A 23628-nucleotide genomic window follows, 5' to 3' on the forward strand; every position below is an offset into this window, starting at 1 on the left:
CATAGCTAGTGCTCTACTCTGAGCATTTAAAGCTGTGGACTATTTCCCTCTCACTCCCACTTCAACAGCATCACAAAACTCTTGACATGGTAGGCGGCCATTATCATTCAGTTTAAAATTTACCTAAACCCTCCCTCTTCAGAGTTTTTCATTCACACATGAGTTACTGTTGGTGGGAATGTAAACTGGAACAGCCACCATGGAGGAGAATATGGAGGATCCTTGAAAAACTAAAATTAGAGTTACCACTGTGATCCAGCAATCCCACTCCTGGGCGTGTATCTGGAGAAAACTAATTCGAAAAGACACATGCAGCACGATTACAATTCACTGCAGTGCTGCTTACAATAGCCAAGACATGGAAACTACCTAAATGCCCATCAACAGAAGAAGAACGGATAAAGAAGATGTGGAATGTGTATACAATGGAATATTACTCAGCCATGAAAAAAGAATGAAATAATGCCATTTGCAGCACCAGAGATGGACCTAGAGATGATCAGACTAAGTGAAAGACAGATGTGATATGGCTCATACATGGAATTTTGAAAAAAAGATACAAATGAACTTATTTGCGAAACAGAAAGAGACTCACAGACATAGAAAACAAACGTATGCTTACCAAAGGGGAAAGGGGTGGGGGATAATTTAGGAGTCTGGGACTAGCATATATACACTCCTACATATAAAATAGATAACCATCAAGGACCAGTACAGCACAGGGAACTATACTCAATATTTTGTAATAACCTATGAGAAAAGAATCTGACAAAGAATAGATATATATTATGTATAACTGAATCACTGTGCTGTACACCTGAAACAACAGTGTCAATCAACTATACTTCAGTAAAAATAAATAAATCATGCAACTGATGAAAAAAGAGGAAAAAAAAACATGAGTTACTTAAAAGTATTTTGCTTAATTTCTGCATATTTCAGGGATTTTCTAGATTTCCTCTTATTAACTTCTAAATTCCATCGTCGTCAGAGAATATATTCTAAATGATTTTAATCCTTTGTTGTTAAGATATATTTTATGGCTGACAATATGGTCTTAGTGAATATTCAGTGTGCATTTTAAATGAATGTAAATATTTTACAGTTGTTCAAATTAGTATTCTATAAATGTCAATTATTTCAATTTCATTCATATCATTCAAATCTGCTGTGTTCTGACTTTGTCTTGCTTGTTTAAAAATTACCCAACAATAATAACAGGTTTGTCTACTTCTTTTAGTTCTGTCAATTTTCCCTTCATTTATTTTAAAGTGCTCTTGGTTGGTGCCTACAAATTCAGGATTGTTAATGTTTTCTTATAAATTGAAACTCTCATTATGAAACACCCATCTTTATCTCTAGTGTAACTCCCTTACTATATACTTTGTTATTAACATAGCCATGCAGCTTTCTTGTTATCAGTGTTTCCATGGTATAACTTTTTCCGTGTTGTTAGTCTATCTTCATGTTTAAAGTACGGCTTATGTAACTGCATATAGCTAGGCTTCTCTTTCTAATCCAGTATGACAATCTGTGCCTTTTGGCTCAAGTACCTAGGCCACTGAACTTTAATGTAATTATTAATGTGGTATGGTTTAAGTCTATCATCTTGCTATTTGCTTTCTATTTGTCCCATTTGATCTTTCTCCCTTTAATCTTCCTTTCCCGACTTATTTTTGATTGAGTATTAATTTAGAATTGCATTTCATTTCTTCTACTGACCAAATTAGCTATAGCTCTTTGTTTACGTTTTTACTGGATACTCTTCAGGTTATGATAGCATCCGTTAAGTAATCACATTTCCCCTTAAATCAACATTACCTATTTCACATACAATGCAAAAACACATACAATGTGTACATACAACATAACATACACATAAAATATAGAATGAGATAGAAAAAACTTTTGATGGGATAATTGTGGAAAATTTTCCAAAAGTTTCTGAGGTCCTTGGCCAACTTGGAGGCTGTGTGTGTGCGTTGAGTGAAACTCCCTGGACCCCAGCAGAAAGCAGTGAGTGAGAGGTCAAAAAGGAGTAGAAATTTCAACAGTTGCTCAGTATGCTGGGGAGATGGAGTTTGGAGGTCAAGTCCCACCAAGTTAAGTGGTGGGACTCAGTTCCTTGATCCAGGAAGACTGTTGGGTTCTACTTGAACTCTGTTCCCCTGTGTGAACTCAGAGCACCTGCCTGAGGATAAGCCAGTTAAAAACACAGCTCACACAGATTCCTTTCTTTCAAGTTGTATGTCCCCTCTAGCTTCTACCTACTTCCGTTTTTATATTCTGTCCAGATTCATTATCATTATTGGCAGAAGCTTCTCAACCATTACCAGAACCAGAACTCCAACGCAGGTCTGATTTTTATGTTAATTTCTCAGTTGGGAAGAAGTATAAATGCATACTCCAAACATTAATGAACTCAAAAAACTGTGATTACAAACTTATATGAAAACTTTTTTTAACCTTTCTAGAGCTGAAGATAAAATCAACAAGCTTGCTTGTTATCTCCCCATGTAGATAAATGGATTGCTCCATTTTTTATTCTCCCTGCAAAATTCCCCTTTTACTACAGGGATAGCTCTTCAAGAGCCTTAGTTCCAACTAACTGCCACTGGGGAAACTAAGGCCTCATCTACTGTTCTTAGGTTCTACCAGATCTCAAAATTAACAGCAATAACCACCACCCTACCCTGCCTCAGACAGCCTCAAAGTCTTACCATTTCAGATTTCAGCTCCCCATTTCTGACTTTTGAGAATTTCCCTTTCTTGCGCATCTAAGTATTTTACAAATCTTTCTGTTACATTTTATCCTGCATTTCTAGATATTTATTTTGCTGTGGGAGGATTTCCAGGTAATCTAAGTAGCTAACTTGTCATAATTAGGAAACCAAAGATTTCCCTTGTGGTCCAGTGGCTAAGACTCCGTGCTCCCAAAGCAGGGGGCCAGGGTTTGATCCCTGGTCAGGGAACTAGACCATGCCGCACGTAAAGACCCCGTGTGCCACAACTAAGACCCGGCTCAGACAAATAAATAAATAAATAAATAAATGAAATATTTTTTAAAGAAGAAAACCATACGTTATTTTATAATTAGAAAAAAGCATAATAAATGCTACATGGGGAAAACTCTAGGTAAAAACAATTTCATTTATGTACATAAAATATGTACATTCCCCAAAACAATTTCATTTATGTACATAAAATATGTACATCCCCAAAAGTGCAACAAGTACCATTTGTTCTTCAAAAAAGCTATAAGTTGGAAATGAGGACTGTGGAAAATAAGGACCGTGACTGAGCTTGCCATGTGCAGTTGTTCCAGTAATGAAAAGCTACAGCATGCAAGGCACCGGCAGAGCGGAGGAAGCGGTACAATTGTGCAGCTTAATAGAGAGCAAGAGCCCAAAGGCAAGGAAAGCAAAGGAAAAAGATGTAACTTCACAATGGAGACATATGGCATCACCTCTTTAATCCGTGATCCAAGTAAGTACAATTAATAGGGTACAAACACCATATGCTTCCTGATATGACAAAATATGAAGCACCCAACATCACCTATGATATAGTCTTACAAAAAAAAAAACTTTAACCTGAATCTAATCAAGCCCCCAAACCTAACTTACAGTTTATAGGAAATGTAGGGACTAGAAAATCAAGTTTCATGATACTAAGAAAAAGCAAGTAGACAAATGTGGAACATTCTACAAGACAACTGGCTTGGGCTTTTCAAGAACTCAATGTCATGGGGGAAAAAATGAGGAGACAAATCCAGAAGAAATATTAGCAAAAAGAATCCAACAGTGCATTATAAAGATGTTACTACATCATGACTCAAGTAGAGTTACTTTGAAAAATGCTAGGGTGGTTTAATTTTAGGGTTGCCACTGATATAATCCACCTATTAACAGAGATAGGAATAAAACCCATCAATCACCTCTATAGATATCATATAACCAATTCAATACTCATTCATGTTAAAAATAAAGAACTTGGTAGATACTAATTTAATGTGATTTTATACCAAAACCAAGTATTAATGAGAATACAAATCACTGAAAATTCTCTTTCATTGGTGAAAGGATTTTAAGTTTATATAACTGTTTTGGAAGACAGTTTAGATTACCCTCTAAAGTTGAACATACACATACCCTATGACCTAGCAATTCTAACTCCTAGGTTTATCTAACAGAAAGTTCACATAAGTGCATCAAAATGTTTTTACAAGATTTATTTATAATAGCCAAATATGGCAAACAACCCAAATGTCCATCACTAGTGGTGTGATACTGTAAAGGAACTAGACACCTGAAACAAGGATGAATTTCACACATGACACGTAACAAAATAAGCCAGATACCAACGAATACGTCATATGATTCAATTTAAATAAATTTCAAAACAGGCAAAATAATCACAGTACCAGAAGGTATGGTAGTAGATACCTTTAGAGCAAAGGGAGAGACTAGCGATCGAGACGGGGCGTGAGCTGGCAATGTTACCAGTGGCAGCTTCCTGGGTTTTCACTTTGTGACAATTCAGTGAGCATGAAATTTATGTTTTGTACACATTTCTGTATATTTGTAACTCTTCAGTAAAAAAAAAAAAGCATTACCATCTTTGACTCAAAAAGAAAGCACAAAGCAATCCCTAAATCTCTAATGCCAAAATATGTAATACAAATTGAAAAATATATATAATTATTTATCATACCGGTGACAGAAGTACAAAGTGAAGAATTATTTGAATTGACCTGAAAACTCAGTATTTTGACGGTATATATCACCTAGTGGATTGTATCCCAAGGACCAAAAACACCAAAACAAAACAAAAATATCTTAAACAGCACTTTGTAGTTTTACTGTTAGGAATAATATGGTTATTATTTTTAAACTATTTAATCTAAATTATAGGTTAAAGAAAATAGGCATGTTAATGTCATTAGCAGCTAAGACTTGCAGTTTATGAGAAATTAAAATTTTAAATAAAAAGGTAAAAAACATAATTTTAAATGTGAACTGCATTTAAGTATAGGTATGAAAGAACCTGTGACTTTTCTCTTTAAGAAATATTTCCTAGCTCTCACCCGTGAAAAGTTCTAAAAGAAACGACAATCCCAGCAGCAGTGAGCACCCCTACCCAGACTGCATTCTCGAAGCACCATTTTCAGCTAAAATTAAACAAGGTTCCTTACAGAATTGACTTCAGAACTAGGGCTGACTTTTCCCAAGAACAGTGAAATCTTGTTGACAGAAAGCAAGGAAGGTATCAGACACAGTAGTAGGCTCATGTAGAAAGTAGAGAGGAGCAAACTAGAACGATCTCCCATTGGCCTGAGATGGAACAACTTAAGCATCTAAAAGACTAATGACTGCAACAGACTGAAATAAACATACATATGTAAACCCATAATTTCTTAATATAAAGAAAATCTCATTGGACAGATTAAGACTACTAAGGCACCAACTTATTATTCTGAATATTGGTCTATAAAGGGCAACAATCATTTATCCTGCCTTCTCTAAACAAACTACATTTCAGGATAACCAATTAGCTGATATGGGAAAGCTCTTATGTAAGGAAAACTCCCAGCTGTAAATGAGAAAGGAATTACAGAACGAGAAAATTATCATTTTTGCAACCCTAAAGGACTAATGCAACTAAGCAATGGTCATCAATGGATGCTAAAACTACTAAGTATGAGAGTGATGGGCAAGGTCATAGTCACAGGGCTGACCACACCTGAAGCCAGTGAGCAATCACAACACCAGAAACAAGGAGGCAACCAGACATTATTATACACACCTCCCTGTGAGGCAACAGGAAATACACAGCACCAGGCAGGGGGAATTCCCACCCTTCCTCCATAAAGCAACTTGAATCTAATCAAGGCTCTACACCTAACTAGCAGTTCATAGGAAATACAGGTGAGAGAGAACCACGGCACCAAAAGGACAGAAGAAAGTTTCCAACATTGCAGCTTTGGCTAAAACAAATGACAATTTGTCTTTGATAAATACATGGCACTAAAAAATAATAGGAACATGTTTGAAATTAAGGGACTTAAGAGTCAACGTTATCTAAATGCAATACACTGCATTTGTTTCAATCCTGGTTCAATGATAACATACAAAATGACAGGTATGAGGGACTTCCCTGGTGGTCCAGTGGTTAAGAATCTGCCTTCCAATGCAGGGGACGCTAGTTCAAGCCCTGGTCAGGGAACTAAGCTCCCACATGCCGTGGGGCAACTAAGCCTGTGTGCTGTAACTACTGAGCCCACGCGCTCTGGAGCCCACGAGCCACAACTAGAGAGAAGTCCACGCGCCGCAACAAAGAGCCCGGGTGCCACAACTAAGACGCGACACACACACACACAAAAATGACATGTATGAGATCATCATAAAAACATGAACACTGGGTATTAGATGATATTAAGACACCACTGTCGATTTTGTTGGGTGTGATAATGGTATTGTGATTGTATCTTTTAAAAACCTTTTCTGTTAGATATATGTACTAGAGTATTTAAGAGTATAATATGATGTCTGGAATTTTTTTTAAAAATACTATAGCAAGGTGGTGGTAGAATTCCCTGCCAGCCCAGGGGTTAGGACTCCACAGTTCCACTGCAGGGGGCACACGTTCAATCCCTGATTGGGGAAATAAGATCCCGCACACCACATGGCACAGCCAAAAAAAAAAAAATTATAGCAAGGGGAAGGGAAAGGAAGAGGGAGAAGACAGAGGGAAGAGAACAGAGAGAAGGAATGGGATAGGGAGGGTGAGAGAGAGATAAGACAACAGACGAACAATATTGGTAAAATTCTAATAATCGTTGGAATTGATAGCTCATTATTTCAGTCTACTTTTATGTATGTTGACATTTTCCATAATAAAAATGTTTAATGAAGGGATCAAACAAGAGTGTCTATTAATATCCCTTCCAGTTCTAAACTTTAAGGCTCTATATTTAATTTCATAAAATATATCCACTGCATGCTTAAGACTACATATATGTAGGATAATATAATATTTACTATAAATTATTACACATAAGAACCAAAACAAATCACAACAGGGTGGTAAATGTGATATCTAGGAAGAAAAGTTTAAGCAGCTGGCAATATTTTTCTGTAGAAAAGACAAAGAAGAATTGAATAAATGCTTCTAAATACTCAATATATACAAGAGATCATGACCAACTCTTTTCTGTAGCCATTGATGATAGAATAGGATGGAAGGGACCTAAATTGTATCATAAGAATAGTAAAATAGATTTTTCTCCGTCTCTTCTTGTCTCTGTAACAAATTATACTGCCACACTTTCCCACCATTCTTATAATCATTCATTAAATCCTTTAACACTGACTGAATACCAGAAATACACGTTACTTGGCTGGCTAGGCACTGTGGATTACAGTGATGAATAATAAAATGAGGTCCTAGGGCCTCCCGGGTGGTGCAGTGGTTAAGAATCCGCCTGCCAATGCAGGGGACAGGGGTTCGAGCCCTGGTCCGGGAAGATCCCACATGGCGTGGAGCAACTAAGCCCGTGCACCACAACTACTGAGCCTGCGCTCTAAAGCCCGCGAGCCACAACTACTGAAGCCCGCGCCTGGAGCCTGTGCTCTGCAACAAGAGAAGCCACCGCAATGAGAAGCCTGCGCACCGCAACAAAGAGCAGCCCCCGCTCTCCGCAACTAGAGAAAGCCCGCCTGAAGCAACGAAGACCCAAGACAGCCAAAAATAATAAAACAAAATGAATAAAATCTATCTTTAAAATGAGGTTCTGGGTTTCCCTGGTGGCGCAGTGGTTGAGAGTCCGCCTGCCGATGCAGGGGACACGGGTTCGTGCCCCGGTCCGGGAAGATCCCACATGCCGCAGAGCGGCTGGGCCCGTGAGCCATGGCCGCTGAGCCTGCACGTCCGGAGCCTGTGCTCCGCAGCGGCAGAGGCCACAGCGGTGAGAGGCCCGCGTACCGCAAAAAAAATGAGATTTTATAAAAAAGAATGAAATCATGCCATTTGCAGCAACATGGAAAGACCTAGAGATTATCATACTAAGTGAAGTAAGCCAAAGACAAATGTCATATGGTATCGCTTATATGTGGAATCTAAAAAACAGAAAAATGATACAAATCAACTTATATACAAAACAGAAATAAACCCACAGACATAGAAAACAAACTTATGGTTACCAAAGGGGAAAGAGAGGGAGGATAAATTAGGAGTTTTGGATTCATATATATACACTACCATATATAAAATAGATAACCAACAAGAACCTACTGTATAGCACAGGAAACCATTAATGTTTTGTAATAACCTATAAGGGAAAAGAATCTGAAAAAGAATATATATGTATGCATAACTGAATCACTTTACTGTACACCTTAAAATGACACACTATATCAACTATACTCCAATAAAAAATTTTTAAAAAGTTTAAAAATAAATTACTTAAATAAAATAAAATGAGATTCTATGCCTTTAAAATGCCTACAGGATCTTCAACCATGAGTTTTATTGTCTGCTGGTAGTAAACCTACTGGAAAAATCAGAACGCGTCTCACACTTGAAATTTTATTAATGATTTACTGAAAAACTATGTATGAAGACACAACTGTGTTACAGAAAGCTGGTCTCAAGAGTTCTGAACCTAAGGCTCATCATAGGGCCTCCCAGGAGTCCAAATCTCCTGAAATGACTGCACTTTTCTGGAGAGGCTGTCATGGCTTTCGTTAACCTCAAATGGTAATAATTGCCAATGGACTGGAACCACATTTCATGCAGCAGAAACTCCAAAAAACAGGGAAGAGATGAACACAGTACCAAATACCTGCCAAGCCTACTTCTTCCCGAAGTTGTAAAATAAAATTAACTTGAAAAACTTTGTTTCCAGTGTTTGAGCGCCCTCTAGTGGCTGTTTTAATTGTTACAGCCAATTGGTCATAGGAATTAATCAAGAACTAAAAAACGTTAAGTAGTAACAGAATAAATAAAAAAGATGGCATCACAAAGGAGCACCTGACACAATTTCAAGTTATTCTGTAAACTCGTCATTATCCAACAGAAAATAATTCACAGTATAGTATATTCATAATTCAAAAGTTTCCTAGGTAGTTAGATATACACTTGCTGTTTTAAATTAAGTATGATTTTTCCCAAGTTTCATTTCAAATTAATAAAACATCAGCAAACACCCAGAGAGGGAAAAGTGAAAGAACAGAGTACACAAGGACCTCAGGAATTAACACGCACCTCCTCCTCTCAATGGAGCATCAGGAATGCAATGGGTTATTTTTGTTTTGTGTGTGTGTGTGTGTGTGTGTGTGTGTGTGTGTGTTTGCGGTACGCGGGCCTCTCAATGTTGCGGCCTCTCCCATTGCAGAGCACAGGCTCCAGGCTCCGGACGCGCAGGCTCAGTGGCCACGGCTTACGGGCCCAGCCGCTCCGCGGCATGTGGGATCTTCCCGGACTGGAGCACGAACCAGTGTCCCCTGCATCAGCAGGCGGACTCTCAACCACTGCGCCACCAGGGAAGCCCAGGAATGCAATGTTTAATAAGGGACAGCAACAGGAGCTGGGGAAATACTTTGAGAACACCGAGTACCCAGTCTCTGAAGAGAAGAAAGCACTGGCCACAGAACTCAACCCGAGTGAGCACGGGGACAGGTTCAGCTCAAGAACTGCTGGGCCAAATGCTCCCAGTAGCCACAGCCACAGCCGCAGCCGCAGCAATTTCCAGGGGGACCAGGCCACAGGCATGGAGCCAGGGGTGAGCTGGGCACATCACCCGAGGTGACTGGTGCCTTCTGCCCAGACCTGCCCAGTTCCTGTGGCAGAATATACTATCCCATCAGAGCCACAGGAGTCCCAAGCACGAGGACTTGGGCAGCCTCTCAGCTCCAGCCCTGCCTTCTGTTCTGTCTTCCCCAGACTCTGTGCCTCAAGGCAGCCCTCATCTCCAGACCTTCCATGACTCCTACCTACGTATGCCTCTCCCTCATCACCTCTGGCATCGAGCGGGAGCTGACCCTCTAAACAAGAGCCATCACAGCCCCAGGACATTCCTGAATATATAGATCAGTCTTGCCCAGGGAATGTCCTACTGATGTCCAGGAAAACTATCTATGACTGTGAGATTCACCCCAGCGTTATCTCCCAGTGCTGAAAGGATGAACTCATTTGCAGTGCTATTCAGCATTCCACTGTGTGAAGGTGACATACTTTGACGATTCTGCTGTTGATAGACACGTGGGTTGTTTCAAATCTCGGGCTGTTACAAATCATGCTGGCAATATATATTCCTGTACGTGTCACTTGTGACCCTGGGTTACAGGGTAGTGACATGCTCAGCTTTCAGAGATCAAGCAGTTTCCGAGAGCGGCTCCGCCCATTTACATTCCTCAGCAACACGTGAGCCCTCCTTCTGCTCAGTATTTTCACCGACACTGAGGACTGTTAAGGCTTTTTCATTTTTGCCAGTCCGGTGCCTGTCTTGAAATTTCATTTCGGATTTGCTTTTCTGATGCCTCAGCACTTTTCATATTGAATACTAGAATTTATATTGGCCAGACTCGGTTATTAACGTCTGCCTTCAAATATCATAGCAATTGGCAGATCTATCAACACTCTTCAAAATCTATCTGTGGAAAAAAAAAAAAAGAACTCGTATCCAGAATAAAATCATTTTTCACTCTTTCCACCACTACACACCTGGTCCAAGTCACCACCACCATCCCTCATCTGAACTGCCACAGCCCCCTAAACTGGTCTGATTCCACCTTGCCCCTGTCCTTGAAACAAAGTGATCCCTTCCAAACATCGGCCACACCAAGGCACTCCTCTGCTCCAAATCCTCCAATGGCTTCCCATCTCATTCAGACTAAAGCCCCAAGTTCTGACCATGGTTTACAACAAGGTTCTGGATGGCCTGGCCTCTGGCTACCTCACTAACCTCATCTCCCATCGGTATCTCATGCTCAGTTCCAGCTACACTCGCCTCCTCGTTGCTTCTCGAAACGTGCCAATCACTTACCTACCCCCAGTCCTTTCTTTTTTTCTTTTGACTTATTTTTATTGGAGTATAGTTGCTTTACAATATTGTGTTATACTGTACAGCAAAGTGAATCAGCTATACGTATACATATATCCCCTCTTTTTCGGATTTCCTTCTTATTTAGGTCACCATAGCACTTAGTAGAGTGCCCTGTGCTATACAGTAGGTTCTCACTAGTTATTTATTTTATACATAGTATCAATAGTGTATATACATCAATCCCAATCTCCCAATTCATCTCACCACCACGCTTTCCTCCTTGGTATCCATACGTTTGTTCTCTACATCTGCATCTCTATTTCCACTTTGTAAACAAGATCGTCTATACCAATTTATTCAGATTCCACATATATGAGTTAATATATGACATTTCTTCTTCCCTTTCTGAATTACTTCACTCTGTATGACAGTATCCAGGTCCATCCATGTCTCTACAAATGACCCAATTTCATTCCTTTTAATGGCTGAGTAATATTCCATTGTATATATGGACCACATCTTCTTTATCCATTCCTCTGTTCGTGGACATCTAGGTTGCTTCCATATCCTGGCTATTGTAAATAGTGCTGCAATGAACATTGGGGTGCATGTGTCTTCCCCATCTGGAATGTTCTTCACCAGCTGAGGGAACTATTCCCTGAATTCCCTAAGGTCTCTGCTCAGCCTTCCCCAAACAGCCAATCTCTAAACCACTGCTGCTGCCACCTCATCATTTCCAAACCCTGCTACATCTTTCCCACTGCATTTATCACCACCGAATTTTATATATTTATTTGTTTATTATCTCTCTCCTTACACTGGAACACAAGCTCTGCAAGAACAGAGATTGCCATCTATTTTTATAAAATAAGCACCTAGATAGCACCCTGTACATATGCAGGTACTGACAAATATTTGTTAAGAATAAGAGTATCGTATATATGTCCATGCCACTTTGGCTTTGTCACAGCTTACCCTTCCCCCTCCCCATATACACTACCAAACGTAAAATAGATAGCTAGTGGGAAGCAGCACATAGCACAGGGAGATCAGCTCAGTGCTTTGTGACAGCCTGGAGGGGTGGGATAGGGAGGGTGGGAGGGAGGGAGACGCAAGAGGGAAGAGATATGGAAACATATGTATATGTATAACTGATTCACTTTGTTATAAAGCAGAAACTAACACACCATTGTAAAGCAGTTATACTCCAATAAAGATGTAAAAAAAAAAACAGAAGAAGAGTATCAATGCCAAAAATGAAATGGATTATCAGTGCCAAGAATAAAACAGCATCTATGAATTCCTTCTAGAACAAGACAAGAACTTGCCTGGAACGACGGTCTTACTGCAAGTAACACCGGCCATACCCACAAGAGGTACTCCGTAAGTGTTCAATTCGTAAAAGAACAAGAACGAACTTGCTTTTTCCTTCTCCATTCCCTTCTCCCCTACCTTTTCAGACCCTCTAAAACAATGCAGAATTTACTTCCATGCTACTATTAATTTTTTAAGAATATTTATATTCTTTTTCAAGAATCCATTCTTTCCAGATGATATTTCTCAACAGTAGCAGCTATTATTTAGACTTACATTTAAATAGATTCATTGTTTTTATTTGTTTCTCCTTTACATTATCTTAAAACTTGGGTGGGAAAGTGGGTGTTGAAGTTGGCAGCTCAAGTAGCTTGCTCAAGTAAATTTTTTTTAGAAATGTTGGTGAAATTCAGATTGAGTTTCTGAAAATGTATTCTGTCCCCACGAGTAGGCAGTACAATGGACGTAACAGAGAAATTTAACATCACATGACCTCCTAAGTGTCGATCCATTTCCACCATTTTCTTTATCTTCTAGCCTTTAGTGTTGCAGAAGAATTAAATGTTGAGCCTAATTTGCTTTTATTTCCTTATAACCTGGGTTTTAGGTTTTATCTTTGAAATTACAAATTTCACCAGGATAGGTCTACGTATGCATTCTTTTTTTCAATATTTTGCCTGACATTTGGTGAAAAATCTTTCATCTAAAGATGTGAGTCTTTCTTCAGCTCAGGGTGAAATTTTCTCCTATTATTTTTCATTTCTGTTTGCTTGGATCTCTCCTCCTGGAAATCCCATTGTGTTTCTCTTAGATAAGTGCTGTCCCATAGAAATAGAACTCAAGCCACACGGGCAATTTAAAATTTTCTGGTAGCCACATTAAAAAATAAAAGTAGAAATTTTAATATTTATCCTAATATATCCAAAAATACTGTTTTAGAATGTAATCTAAAAAAGAGTGGATATATGTATTTGTATGACTGATTCACTTTGCTGTACACCTGAAACTAACACAATGCTGTAAATCAACTATACTCCAATAAAAATTTAAAATAAAAATGTAATCTATAAAGAAAATTACAGGTGAGATACTTTACATTATTTTTTTTTCATACTGAGTCTTCAAAATCTGGTGTGTGGTCTCTACTTGCAGCTCATCTCAATTCAGACTTGCTGCTTTTCAAGTGTCTAGTAGCCACTTTTGGCTGATGGCTACCATACTGGACAGTGTAAGAGATGTTCTGCAACTGTCTTCCGTGCCTTTTTAATTCATGATTTTTATCCTTTTTTTTTTGTTCTTCTGAATCCTAAGAGAATTCATATCCTACTTATCTTCAAATTCACTAACTTGGCTTCTAGGGTACCCAGTATCTCCTGCTTACTACGGCATCTACTGAATATTTTAATTCAGTCATACTTTACACCTTCAGGGGCTCTTTCTTCATGGCACACTGTTCCCTCCTATTTTGATTATCCAGGAATGTCCTCTAGAATGTCAGGACTTGGTCTTAGAATTTTCATCAAGTTCTCTCCCATCTCCTCCAGCAAATCTGTTTCATTGGAGACTCTTTGCTCTGAGTCATCAGAAGGAGCCTCCACTCTTGAGCTTCTAAGTCTTCTCCTCTTCTGCCTAAGTGTCACCGCCCTGTCTGCTTGGTCTTTTAGATAAAAATCTAGTTTACAGATCTCTGATAGCCAAGCTGGGTACCATCAGTGATCATATAGGTCACAATTCATTTTTCTTGATCACAAAAAGAAGGAAAAGTTTAGACTTAGTAACATTTTCTTTAGTAGCTCAGAGGTCTAATAATTGCAGGGAATGGGGACGGAATCATAAGCAGAGGAAATGCACAGAGCACAAATTAATCTCCCATTTGCTTCCACCTAGACAGCCCAGGACTAGCTGGAATACCATCCCAGCAACTGGCTATGGTACTGGACAGCACAGATACAGGACAGTTTCTTTCACCACAGATAGTTCTATTAGACAGTACTTGGCTAAACAATTCTTCTCAAAGCCCCAAAAACCACACTACCGGTCTGGCTCTACAAAAATCCCTTCTTTTTACCATTTTCTCCTTCCTTCAGGAGTTCTGCCCTTCCCCCTTAAAAGCCTTGGTTTTTCTCACCTATTTTGACTCAACACTCTCCTAATCCAAGGGATAAAAATCTACTGCCAGTTAAGTGCAGTACACATTAACAGGATAGATAGAAAGTAGTTTTTAGTGTTCAGGAACATTCAAAAAGGCAGTACAGGGCTTCCCTGGTGCCGCAGTGGTTGAGAGTCCGCCTGCCGATGCGGGGGACACGGGTTCGTGCCCCGGTCCGGGAAGATCCCACATGCCGCGGAGCGGCTGGGCCCGTGAGCCATGGCCGCTGAGCCTGCGCGTCCGGAGCCTGTGCTCCGCAACGGGAGAGGCCACAACAGTGAGAGGCCCGCGTACCACGAGAAAAAAAAAAAAAGGGCAGTACAATGGTAGCATCCACTTCATGGGACTTGGAATTACTGGTTAATTAATAAGGGCTTCCCAATATTGGTATTCGAAAGAAATGACTGATTCAGTTGTCCCTCAGCATCTGTGGGGAACTGGTTTCAGGAACCCCACAAATACCAAAATCCACAGATGCTCTTATATAAAATCGCCTAGTATTTGCATATAACCTATGCATATCCTCCCACATACTTTAAATCATCTCTAGATTATTTATACTACCTAGTACAATGTAAATTTTATATAAATACTTGCCAGTGTGCAGCAAATTCAAGTTTTGCTTTCTGAAACTTTCTAGAACTTTTCTCCCCCTGAATATCTTCAATCCATGACTGACTGAATCCACAGACTCAGAATTCGTGAATACACAGTGCCGAACCACATTTGAAAATACCTTTAGTGCATGCCTGGCAGTTAAATACTGTCACTATTGTCAGAAATAAATGACAACTGGTGGGGATAAAAACACTAAATTCAATGTGAAAAACCCCCAAAAATTTTAATTTGAAGTTGAGCTGGGCTTCAGTAGAAAATACTTTAGTTATAATAAAATGTTGAGTAGACCACATGAAAACTAGTAATGAAATAAACCTTATCCATAAATTACTGAAATGCAGTAATGATGAGTAGGGTCCACAAGCCTTGTAATTCCACCGCACCACCTTTGACAACAGACTATGCTGTAAATGAGCGGCCGTGCTGAAGTGTACAGGCCTACTGAGGTTATTTTATAACAACTGCCACAATTCCACACTTAACACCAACGAAAGCTGCATGTTCTAAAATCAAGAACAATCTTTGCCATTCGTAACATTTCAGTAATAAAAGAAATTACCTCAATAACAGGTGTATTTTCCTGGAGCTCCGTTGTGTGCGAGGCCAGTAAACCAATCAACCGAGCTACCTTGGCCCTTCTGTAAACAGAGAGAAAATGGGCTCTGAAGTGGAGAGTTAGGACTAAGGAAACCAACCCCAGTTAGTCACATTACACAACTGTAAGCATTAACATGAGATAGAAGTGGAATGAGACAGGGTGAGCAAACATTCCTGTACGTATACGGTCCAGAGGAACGTTCCCTTGTGTACACGGGGAGACCTGAACGCAATGCCCTCTGTAGCACCATCTGTAACGGTGACAAAAACTGAACAAGTTGTGCTTTAATAGTGAAATGGAAAATAAAAATTTTTTAAAGTCTCTGCTTGTTTTTTTTTAACATCTTTATTGGAGTGTAATTGCTTTACAATATTGTGTTAGTTTCTGCTGTATAACAAAGTGAATCAGCTATATACATACGTATATCCCCATATCCCCTCCCTCTTGCATCTCCCTCCCACCCTCCTTGTGCTATGCTGCTGCTTCCCACTAGCTATCTATTTTATATTTGATAGTGTATATATGTCAACGTTTCTCTCTTACTTTGTTCCAGCTTATCCTTCCCCCTCCATGGGTCCTCAAGTCCACTCTCTACATCTGTCTTTATTCCTGCCCTGCCCCTAGGTTCATCAGAACCATTTTTTTTTTTAGATTCCATATAAATGTGTTAGCATACGGTATTTGTTTTTCTCTTTCTGACTTACTTCACTCTGTATGACAGACTCTAGGTCCATCCACCTCACTACAAATAACTCAATTTCATAAAGGAACCTCTATACCGTTCTCCATAGTGGCTGTATCAATTTACATCCCCACCAAAAATGCAAGAAGTTTCTCTTTTCTCCACACCCTCTCCAGCATTTACTGTTTGCAGATTTTTTGATGATGGCCATTCTGACTGGTGTGAGGTGATACCTCACTGTAGTTTTGATTCGCATTTCTTTAATGATTAGTGATGTTGAGCATCTTTTCATTTGTTTGTTGGCAATCTGTGTATCTTCTCTGGAGAAGTGTCTAATTAGGTCTTCTGCCCATTTGGGGGTTGTTTTTTTGATACTGAGCTGCATGCGCTGCTTGTATATTCTGGAGACTAATCCTTTGTCAGTTGTTTCACTTGCAAATATGTTCTCCCAGTCTGAGGGTTGTCTTTTCATCTTGTTCATGGTTTTCTTTGCTGTGCAAAAGCTTTTAAGTTTCATTAGGTCCTATTTGTTTATTTTTGTTTTTATTTCCATTTCTCTAGGAGGTGGGTCAAAAAGGATCTTGCTGTGTTTTATGTCATACAGTGTTCTGCCTATGTTTTCCTCTAAGTTTTATAGTGTCTGGCCTTACATTTAGGTCTTTAATGCATTTTGAGTTTATTTTTGTGTATGGTATTAGGAAGTGTTCTAATTCCATTCTTTTACATGTAACTGTCCAGTTTTCCCCACATCATTTATTGAAGAGGCTGTCTTTTCTCCATTGTATACTCTTGCCTCCTTTATCAAAGATAAGGTGACCATATGTCCGAGGGTTTATCTCTGGGCTTTCTATCCTGTTCCATTGATCTATATTTCTGTTTTTGTGCCAGTACCATACTGTCTTGATTACTGTAGCTCTGTAGTATAGTCTGAAGTCTGGGAGCCTGATTCCTCCAGCTCCGTCTTTCTTTCTCAAGATTTCTGCTCTACTTATTAGTAGACCAATGAGTTTATACGCAAGTAGTCAGTAATTAATATCAGGATAGTGAAGCATATGTGTATATATTCGCTTTAAAAGAAATTTTTACAAGTCTAACAAATATTGTAAAAATACTTTCAGTGAGGTGTTTGTTTCATTACCCAGCAGAAAATGAAGTATTAAATTATAAAAGTAGTTTTATAATGAAATATAAATTATTAAGTATCACTTCAGGTGATTTGGAAAAGTTCACTTCACGGAGAAAATTAGTTTTGATAAGACTTTTTTAATTGGAAAAAAAATGGTTGAGTTGACTATAACTGTACTCTTACTTAGTAATGCTTGCATTGCATGTTCCTCATCCAGATAGCCTCTAGTTTTCATATTCGTAAAATAAACTGTGCAGAACCCATGGAGGGAAACAAATCACACTCAGAGAAGTACCACAGGTAAGTGTTCATGTTGTCAGAACTCTATCATACAGAGATAATTCTTATGGCTTTCAACGCTTCTTGGATTAGCCATTTAAATCTCTAAACATAAACAGATTAAAGAAGTCCTAGGCATTTCTATGATTAGCATTCTGCCTCTGAGTAAGAAGATTATGTTTTAAAAGTAATGGTTTTGAAAAAGATTTGGCAGGACACTGGCCCAAAAGTTACAAGGAAAAGCTTCCAGTCACAGCTCTGTCACTGACCAGATACGGGACCACAGTCAAGTCAATTACACTTCAGTTTTGAATTGCTTAAATGTGTGCAGTTTAGATGGTCAGATGGATTAACTTCTAAGTTTTCTCACAATGTAAAACAAATGCTATTATCAAAAACTCACTAATGCATTAAAGGATGCAAGGCAAAAACTTATTTATCTCAGTTCAAAGACAAGCTCGAAATACTTCAGAAACCTTGAAGCACTTTTTCAATCTACAAAAGTAGATAATGGCAACCAGATTTATCCAACTAAGAGAAAAATGTATCAGGACATGCTAATTAAATATTTTTCCCATTCTCACGAGAAACAATTCCTATCAGAACAAGAGAAAACACCCTCCTTGAAACTCCTACAGTTTTAAGTTGTAAACTATTTAAACTAATAGTGACAGTATTTCTCAATTTATACCAAATACTTACATACAGCTATATCTATATGTAATGCCCTCACAAAACTGGCTCCGTCTCATAATTCAGAATTCTTCTTAAAGGTCACCGTTTCGGGTGCCCCACATGACCCATTACGCTGTAGCTCAGAACATCCCACATCCATAACAGCACGCAAAGCTGCAATGGCCAATAAACCTTCGTGTGATAACAGAAACATTGTTCAGCACAGTATCCACCACACGCATGTGACTATCCAGCACTTGAAGTATGGCTGGTGCAACTGAAGAAATATATATATGTATACCCACACACACACAAAATTTACTTTAAGGAACTAGTTTATTTTTTACTGAAGTATAATTGATATACAATATTATATAAGTTACAAGTGTACAATATAGTGATACACCATTTTTAAAGGTTATACTCCACATATAGTTATTATAAAACACTGGCTATATTCCCTGTGTTGTACAAGATATCCTTGTAGCTTATTTTATACAAATTAGTTTGTACCTCTTAATCCCTTACCCCCATCTTGCCTCTCCTCCATCCCTCTTACTGCTGATAACCACTAGTTTCTTCTCTATGAGTCTGCTTCTTTGTTATATTCACTAGTTTATTTTTCAGATGCCACATAGAAGTGATATCATACAGTATTTGTCTGTCTCTATTTCACTTAGCATAATACCCTCCAAGTCCATCTGTGTTGCTGCAAATGGCAAAATCTGGTTCTTTTTATGGCTGAGTAGTATTCCATTGTATATATGTACCACACCTTTATCCATTCATCTGCTGATGGACATTTAGGCTGTTTCCATGTCTTGGCTATTGTGAAGAGTGCTGCTATGAACATTGAGGTGCATTATCTTTTCGAATTAGTGTTTTTGTTTCTTTCAAATATATATCCAGGAATGAAAATGCTGGGTCATAGGGTAGTTCTATTTTTAGTTTTTTGAGAAATATGGAACTAGTTCTAAATTTAAATAACCACATGAGGCTTCCCTGGTGGCGCAGTGGTTAAGAATCCGCCTGCCAATGCAGGGGACACGGGTTCGACCCCTGGTCCGGGAAGATCCCACATGCCGCGGATCAACTAAGCCCACGTGCCACAACTACTGAGCCTGTGCTCTAGAGCCCGCGAGCCACAACTACTGAAGCCCCTGTGCCACAACTACTGAAGCCCGTGCGCCTAGAGCCTGCGCTCTGCAACAAGAGAAGCCATCACAATGAGAAGACTGCGCCCCGCAACAAAGAGTAGCCCCCGCTCACTGCAACTAGAGAAAGCCTGCATGCAGCAGCGAAGACCCGATGCAACCAAAAATTAAATAAATGAATAAATAAATTTAAACAAATAAATAAATAACCACATGCAGCTAGTGGCTACTTTATTAGAGCAGATCTAAAATGTTAGTTACTTCTTTGTGTGTTTAATAAAACAGACTATTTATTATCCATCTCCCCCACTAGCCCACAAGGTCCATGAAGGCAGGGCTGCGAGCACTAAGACAGTACCTGGCATGGTCCCTCAATAAATGTTTGTTGAATGAATATAATATCAACATCAAAACAAAGTAACTAAACACATTAGTAGAAAATGGGTGGGTAAAAATATGACTGAATAAAGGTAAACAAAATTGGAGCAGGATTTTCAACGTAAATATCAAAGCAGAACTTAAGGCTAAAATCATTAAATGAGGAAAAGATTGTTTGAGGACTAAAAACAGTATGACCTACAAAGGATGTAAGCTGTGAGTCATTACAAACCATATTAATAAAGAATAATAATATATAATATTATTATATTAATAATATTAAAGAATAAAAAGTAAACCCAATAGTAGTGGGAAACTCCAATCTACCTCTCTCCCAAGCACAGCAAGAAAGCCACAGTGAATACAAACATACAAGCATCATAGTAACAGATGTATATATCAAGCTCTACGATCTAAACTCAGACCACACTTACTCAGTGGGAGGCTGTATAGGATGGTGTTCAGGACTCTGGAATGAAATGTCCTGAGGCCAGTCTTGGCCCCATGGTTGGGGCGGGGGAGGAGAGAAACCCTGGGTTAGTTACTCCTCCTTCATGTGCCTGATGACTTCATGTTAACTAGGACTAACAACAATATGTACCTCACCAAGTTACTCAAAGAGTCAAAGGAAATAATCCGTGTGGAGAAATTACCATGGTGTCTGACATTTAATATGTGCTGAATGGGCCAGCTATGGTTACCACATTATCTACTACATTCATGACACTTGTGTGTGTGTGTGTGTGTGCGGTACGCGGGCCTCTCACTGGTGTGGCCTCTCCCGCTGCGGAGCACAGGCTCCGGACACGCAGGCTCAGCGGCCATGGCTCACGGGCCCAGCCGCTCCACGGCGTGTGGGATCCTCCCGGACCGGGGCACGAACCCGTGTCCCCTGCCTCGGCAGGCAGACTCTCAACCACGGCGCCACCAGGGAAGCCCCATGACATTTTTTTAATGATTTTTTATTAGAGCACAAAGATAAATTCATAGAATTCCCAAAGGCAGAAATTATACAGGACATATGATGATATAATAAAAGTGAAATAACAAACATAAACCAAAAATCCTAAACATTTGTAAATTTAGAAGCACTTCTGTATAGCTTAGACAGCAAATGAAAAATAAAAATGCCCATTAGGGCTTCCCTGGTGGCACAGTGGTTGAGAGTCCGCCTGCTGATGCAGGGGACGCGGGTTCGTGCCCCGGTCCGGGAGGATCCCACACGCCGCGGAGCGGCTGGGCCCGTGAGCCATGGCCGCTGGGCCAGCGCGTCCGGAGCCTGTGCTCCGCAACGGGAGAGGCCACAACAGTGAGAGGCCCGCGTACCGCAAAAAGAAAAAAAAAAGCCCATTAATCACAGTCGTGTAAATAACACAAATCAAGAGACTGTCATACAGAGTGAAGTCAGAAAGAGAAAAACAAATATCATATATTAACGCATATATGTAGAATTTAGAAAAATGGTACAGATGAACCAGTTTGCAAGGCAGAAATAGAGACACAGATGTAGAGAACAAACGTATGGACATCAAGGGGGGAACGCGGGGGTGGGGGTATGAACTGGAAGATTGGGATTGACATATATACACTAATATGTATAAAACAGATAACTAATAAGAACCTGCTGTATTTTAAAAAATAAAATTAAAAAAAAAAAACTTTACGATAGCAGACGGGACACTGACACCCACTTTTCTATTCCCTCAAGAGTCTGCTAAAAGAAAACAAATTTATAATTAAATAACTGGAGACAGAAAGAAGGGCTGAAAGTAGACCAGAATGTTTGAGGAAATCCTAGATGACACACTTAGATGCAATTAGAAAATGGAGAGAAGAAATTCCTGTCTAAGAACCACAGGTAAAGACAGGTCTTCCCAACAAGCCTCAGAGGCTTGGAATAAAGTAAAACAGAAAGCAAGGATTAGTCATAGACAATCATCAGATTAGAGAACTTCACAATGAACAGGTGAGCCAATTAGGTCCTGCCTCCTTCCCATCTCCCTCCCTGATACACAGAATAAACCCTCAGTCCTGGCCTCCAGAGTAAAAATGTAAAATTATCCCTGCAGTGAGCAATCTACTCTGGGGTGGGATACAAGTATGGATGTGGAGAACAGAGAGTGGTCCTCCACACCAGATACCAGAGCAAGGAAAGAGGTTAATGGAGGAAAGCCAGCCCCACCCCAAAGAAAAACCCAACCTGGAAACTGAAGAGGCCTCCAGCCTGCCTACCTGCTCCTTCAGCAAGGTGGGCTCCCAACATACAAGTCAACTAGTCAACAGGCATCATCCACTCACAGGCTAGCCCTTTAAAGAAGACGTTGTTGGAGAAACAGAGGAAGAGAACCATAGGGGAAATGTGTACTGCCAGTTTCTATGCTGATCGATTTAACCATTTATTCATAATATAAACTAAGCACTAAAGATCACCAAGCATCTGAGGAACCAACAGCATTAAAAAGCAGGACCAAAAAAAAAAAAAAAAAAAAAAAGCAGGACCATGATGAAAACGAACTGACCCACAGGTTAAAAAGAATAAAATTTTTATAATCCTAATGTTTAACCTTAAATATTAGTCACAATATTTAACCCTAAATTCTATTCCAAAACAGAATTTTTATAATCCTATAATTTATCCTCAAATTCAAAAGTACATTTTAAATCAAATATAGGCAGCTAGGAAAAAGGACCAATCAGAGAACAAATGAACAAAAACTTGAAAATATGATTGCTGAAATAAAATAGTGATTCTCAGTAAAATGAGCAAGGATTAAGTATCAAGCTTGAAAACCCAAAGATAAAATCAGGGAAGAGCAGTAAAAGAGAGTTTGGCAGTTCTTCAAAAGGCTGAACACAGAATTACCGTATGACCCAACAATTCCACTACTAGGTATGTACCCAAGAGAAATTAAAACATATGTTCACATAAAACCTTTATACACATGATCAGAGCAGTGTTATTCATAACAGCCAAATGTGGAAGCAACCCAAGTGTCCATTAAGAATGGATACATGAAATACGGTTTATCCATACAATGGAATATTATTCAGTCATAAAAAAGAATGAAGGGGGAATTTCCCGGTGGTCCAGTGGTTAGGACTCCCTGCTTTCACTGAAGGGGCCCAAGTTCGATCCCTGGTCAGGGAACTAATATCCCACAAGCCATGTGGCACAGCCAAAAAAAATGAAGTACTAATACATGCTACAACATGGATGAACCCTGAAAACATTATGCTAAGTGAAAAGATGCCAGTCACAAAAGATCACATTTTGTATATTTATATGAAATATTCAGAATAGGCAAATCTATAGACAGAAAGTAGGTTAGTGGTTTCCAGGGACTGAGGGGAAGAGGGTAACAGGTATGAGATCTCACTGGGTGATGAAAAGTTCTGGAATTCGATAGTGGTGATACATGCACAATTTTGTGATTACACTAAAAACCGCTAAACTGTACAGTTTTAAAAAGTGAATTTCCATCATATCAGGAAACTAAAAAAGAAAAATCACATGATCATATCAATATATGCAAAAAAAGCATTTGACAAATTCCAACACCCATTCATGACAAAAACTCAGTAAACTAGGAATAGAGGGCACTTCTTTAACT

The 23628-nt window shown here is 39.2% G+C and overlaps 1 protein-coding gene across 2 annotated transcripts in view; it reads right to left on the reverse strand.

The window, feature by feature from the left end:
- ULK4 (unc-51 like kinase 4) overlaps positions 1–23628 on the reverse strand; it is a 511648-nt gene that overhangs the window by 440875 nt on the left and 47145 nt on the right. For both annotated transcript variants that reach the window (XM_024753918.1, XM_024753910.1), the window contains one exon: positions 15685–15763. In XM_024753918.1, coding sequence (XP_024609686.1) covers positions 15685–15763 — 79 coding nt within the window. The remainder of the gene's footprint in view (positions 1–15684; positions 15764–23628) is intronic.

This window comes from Neophocaena asiaeorientalis, unplaced genomic scaffold (genome assembly GCF_003031525.2).
Source record: "Neophocaena asiaeorientalis asiaeorientalis breed wild unplaced genomic scaffold, Neophocaena_asiaeorientalis_V1.1 scaffold121, whole genome shotgun sequence".
NCBI classification, from domain to species: Eukaryota; Metazoa; Chordata; class Mammalia; order Artiodactyla; family Phocoenidae; genus Neophocaena; species Neophocaena asiaeorientalis.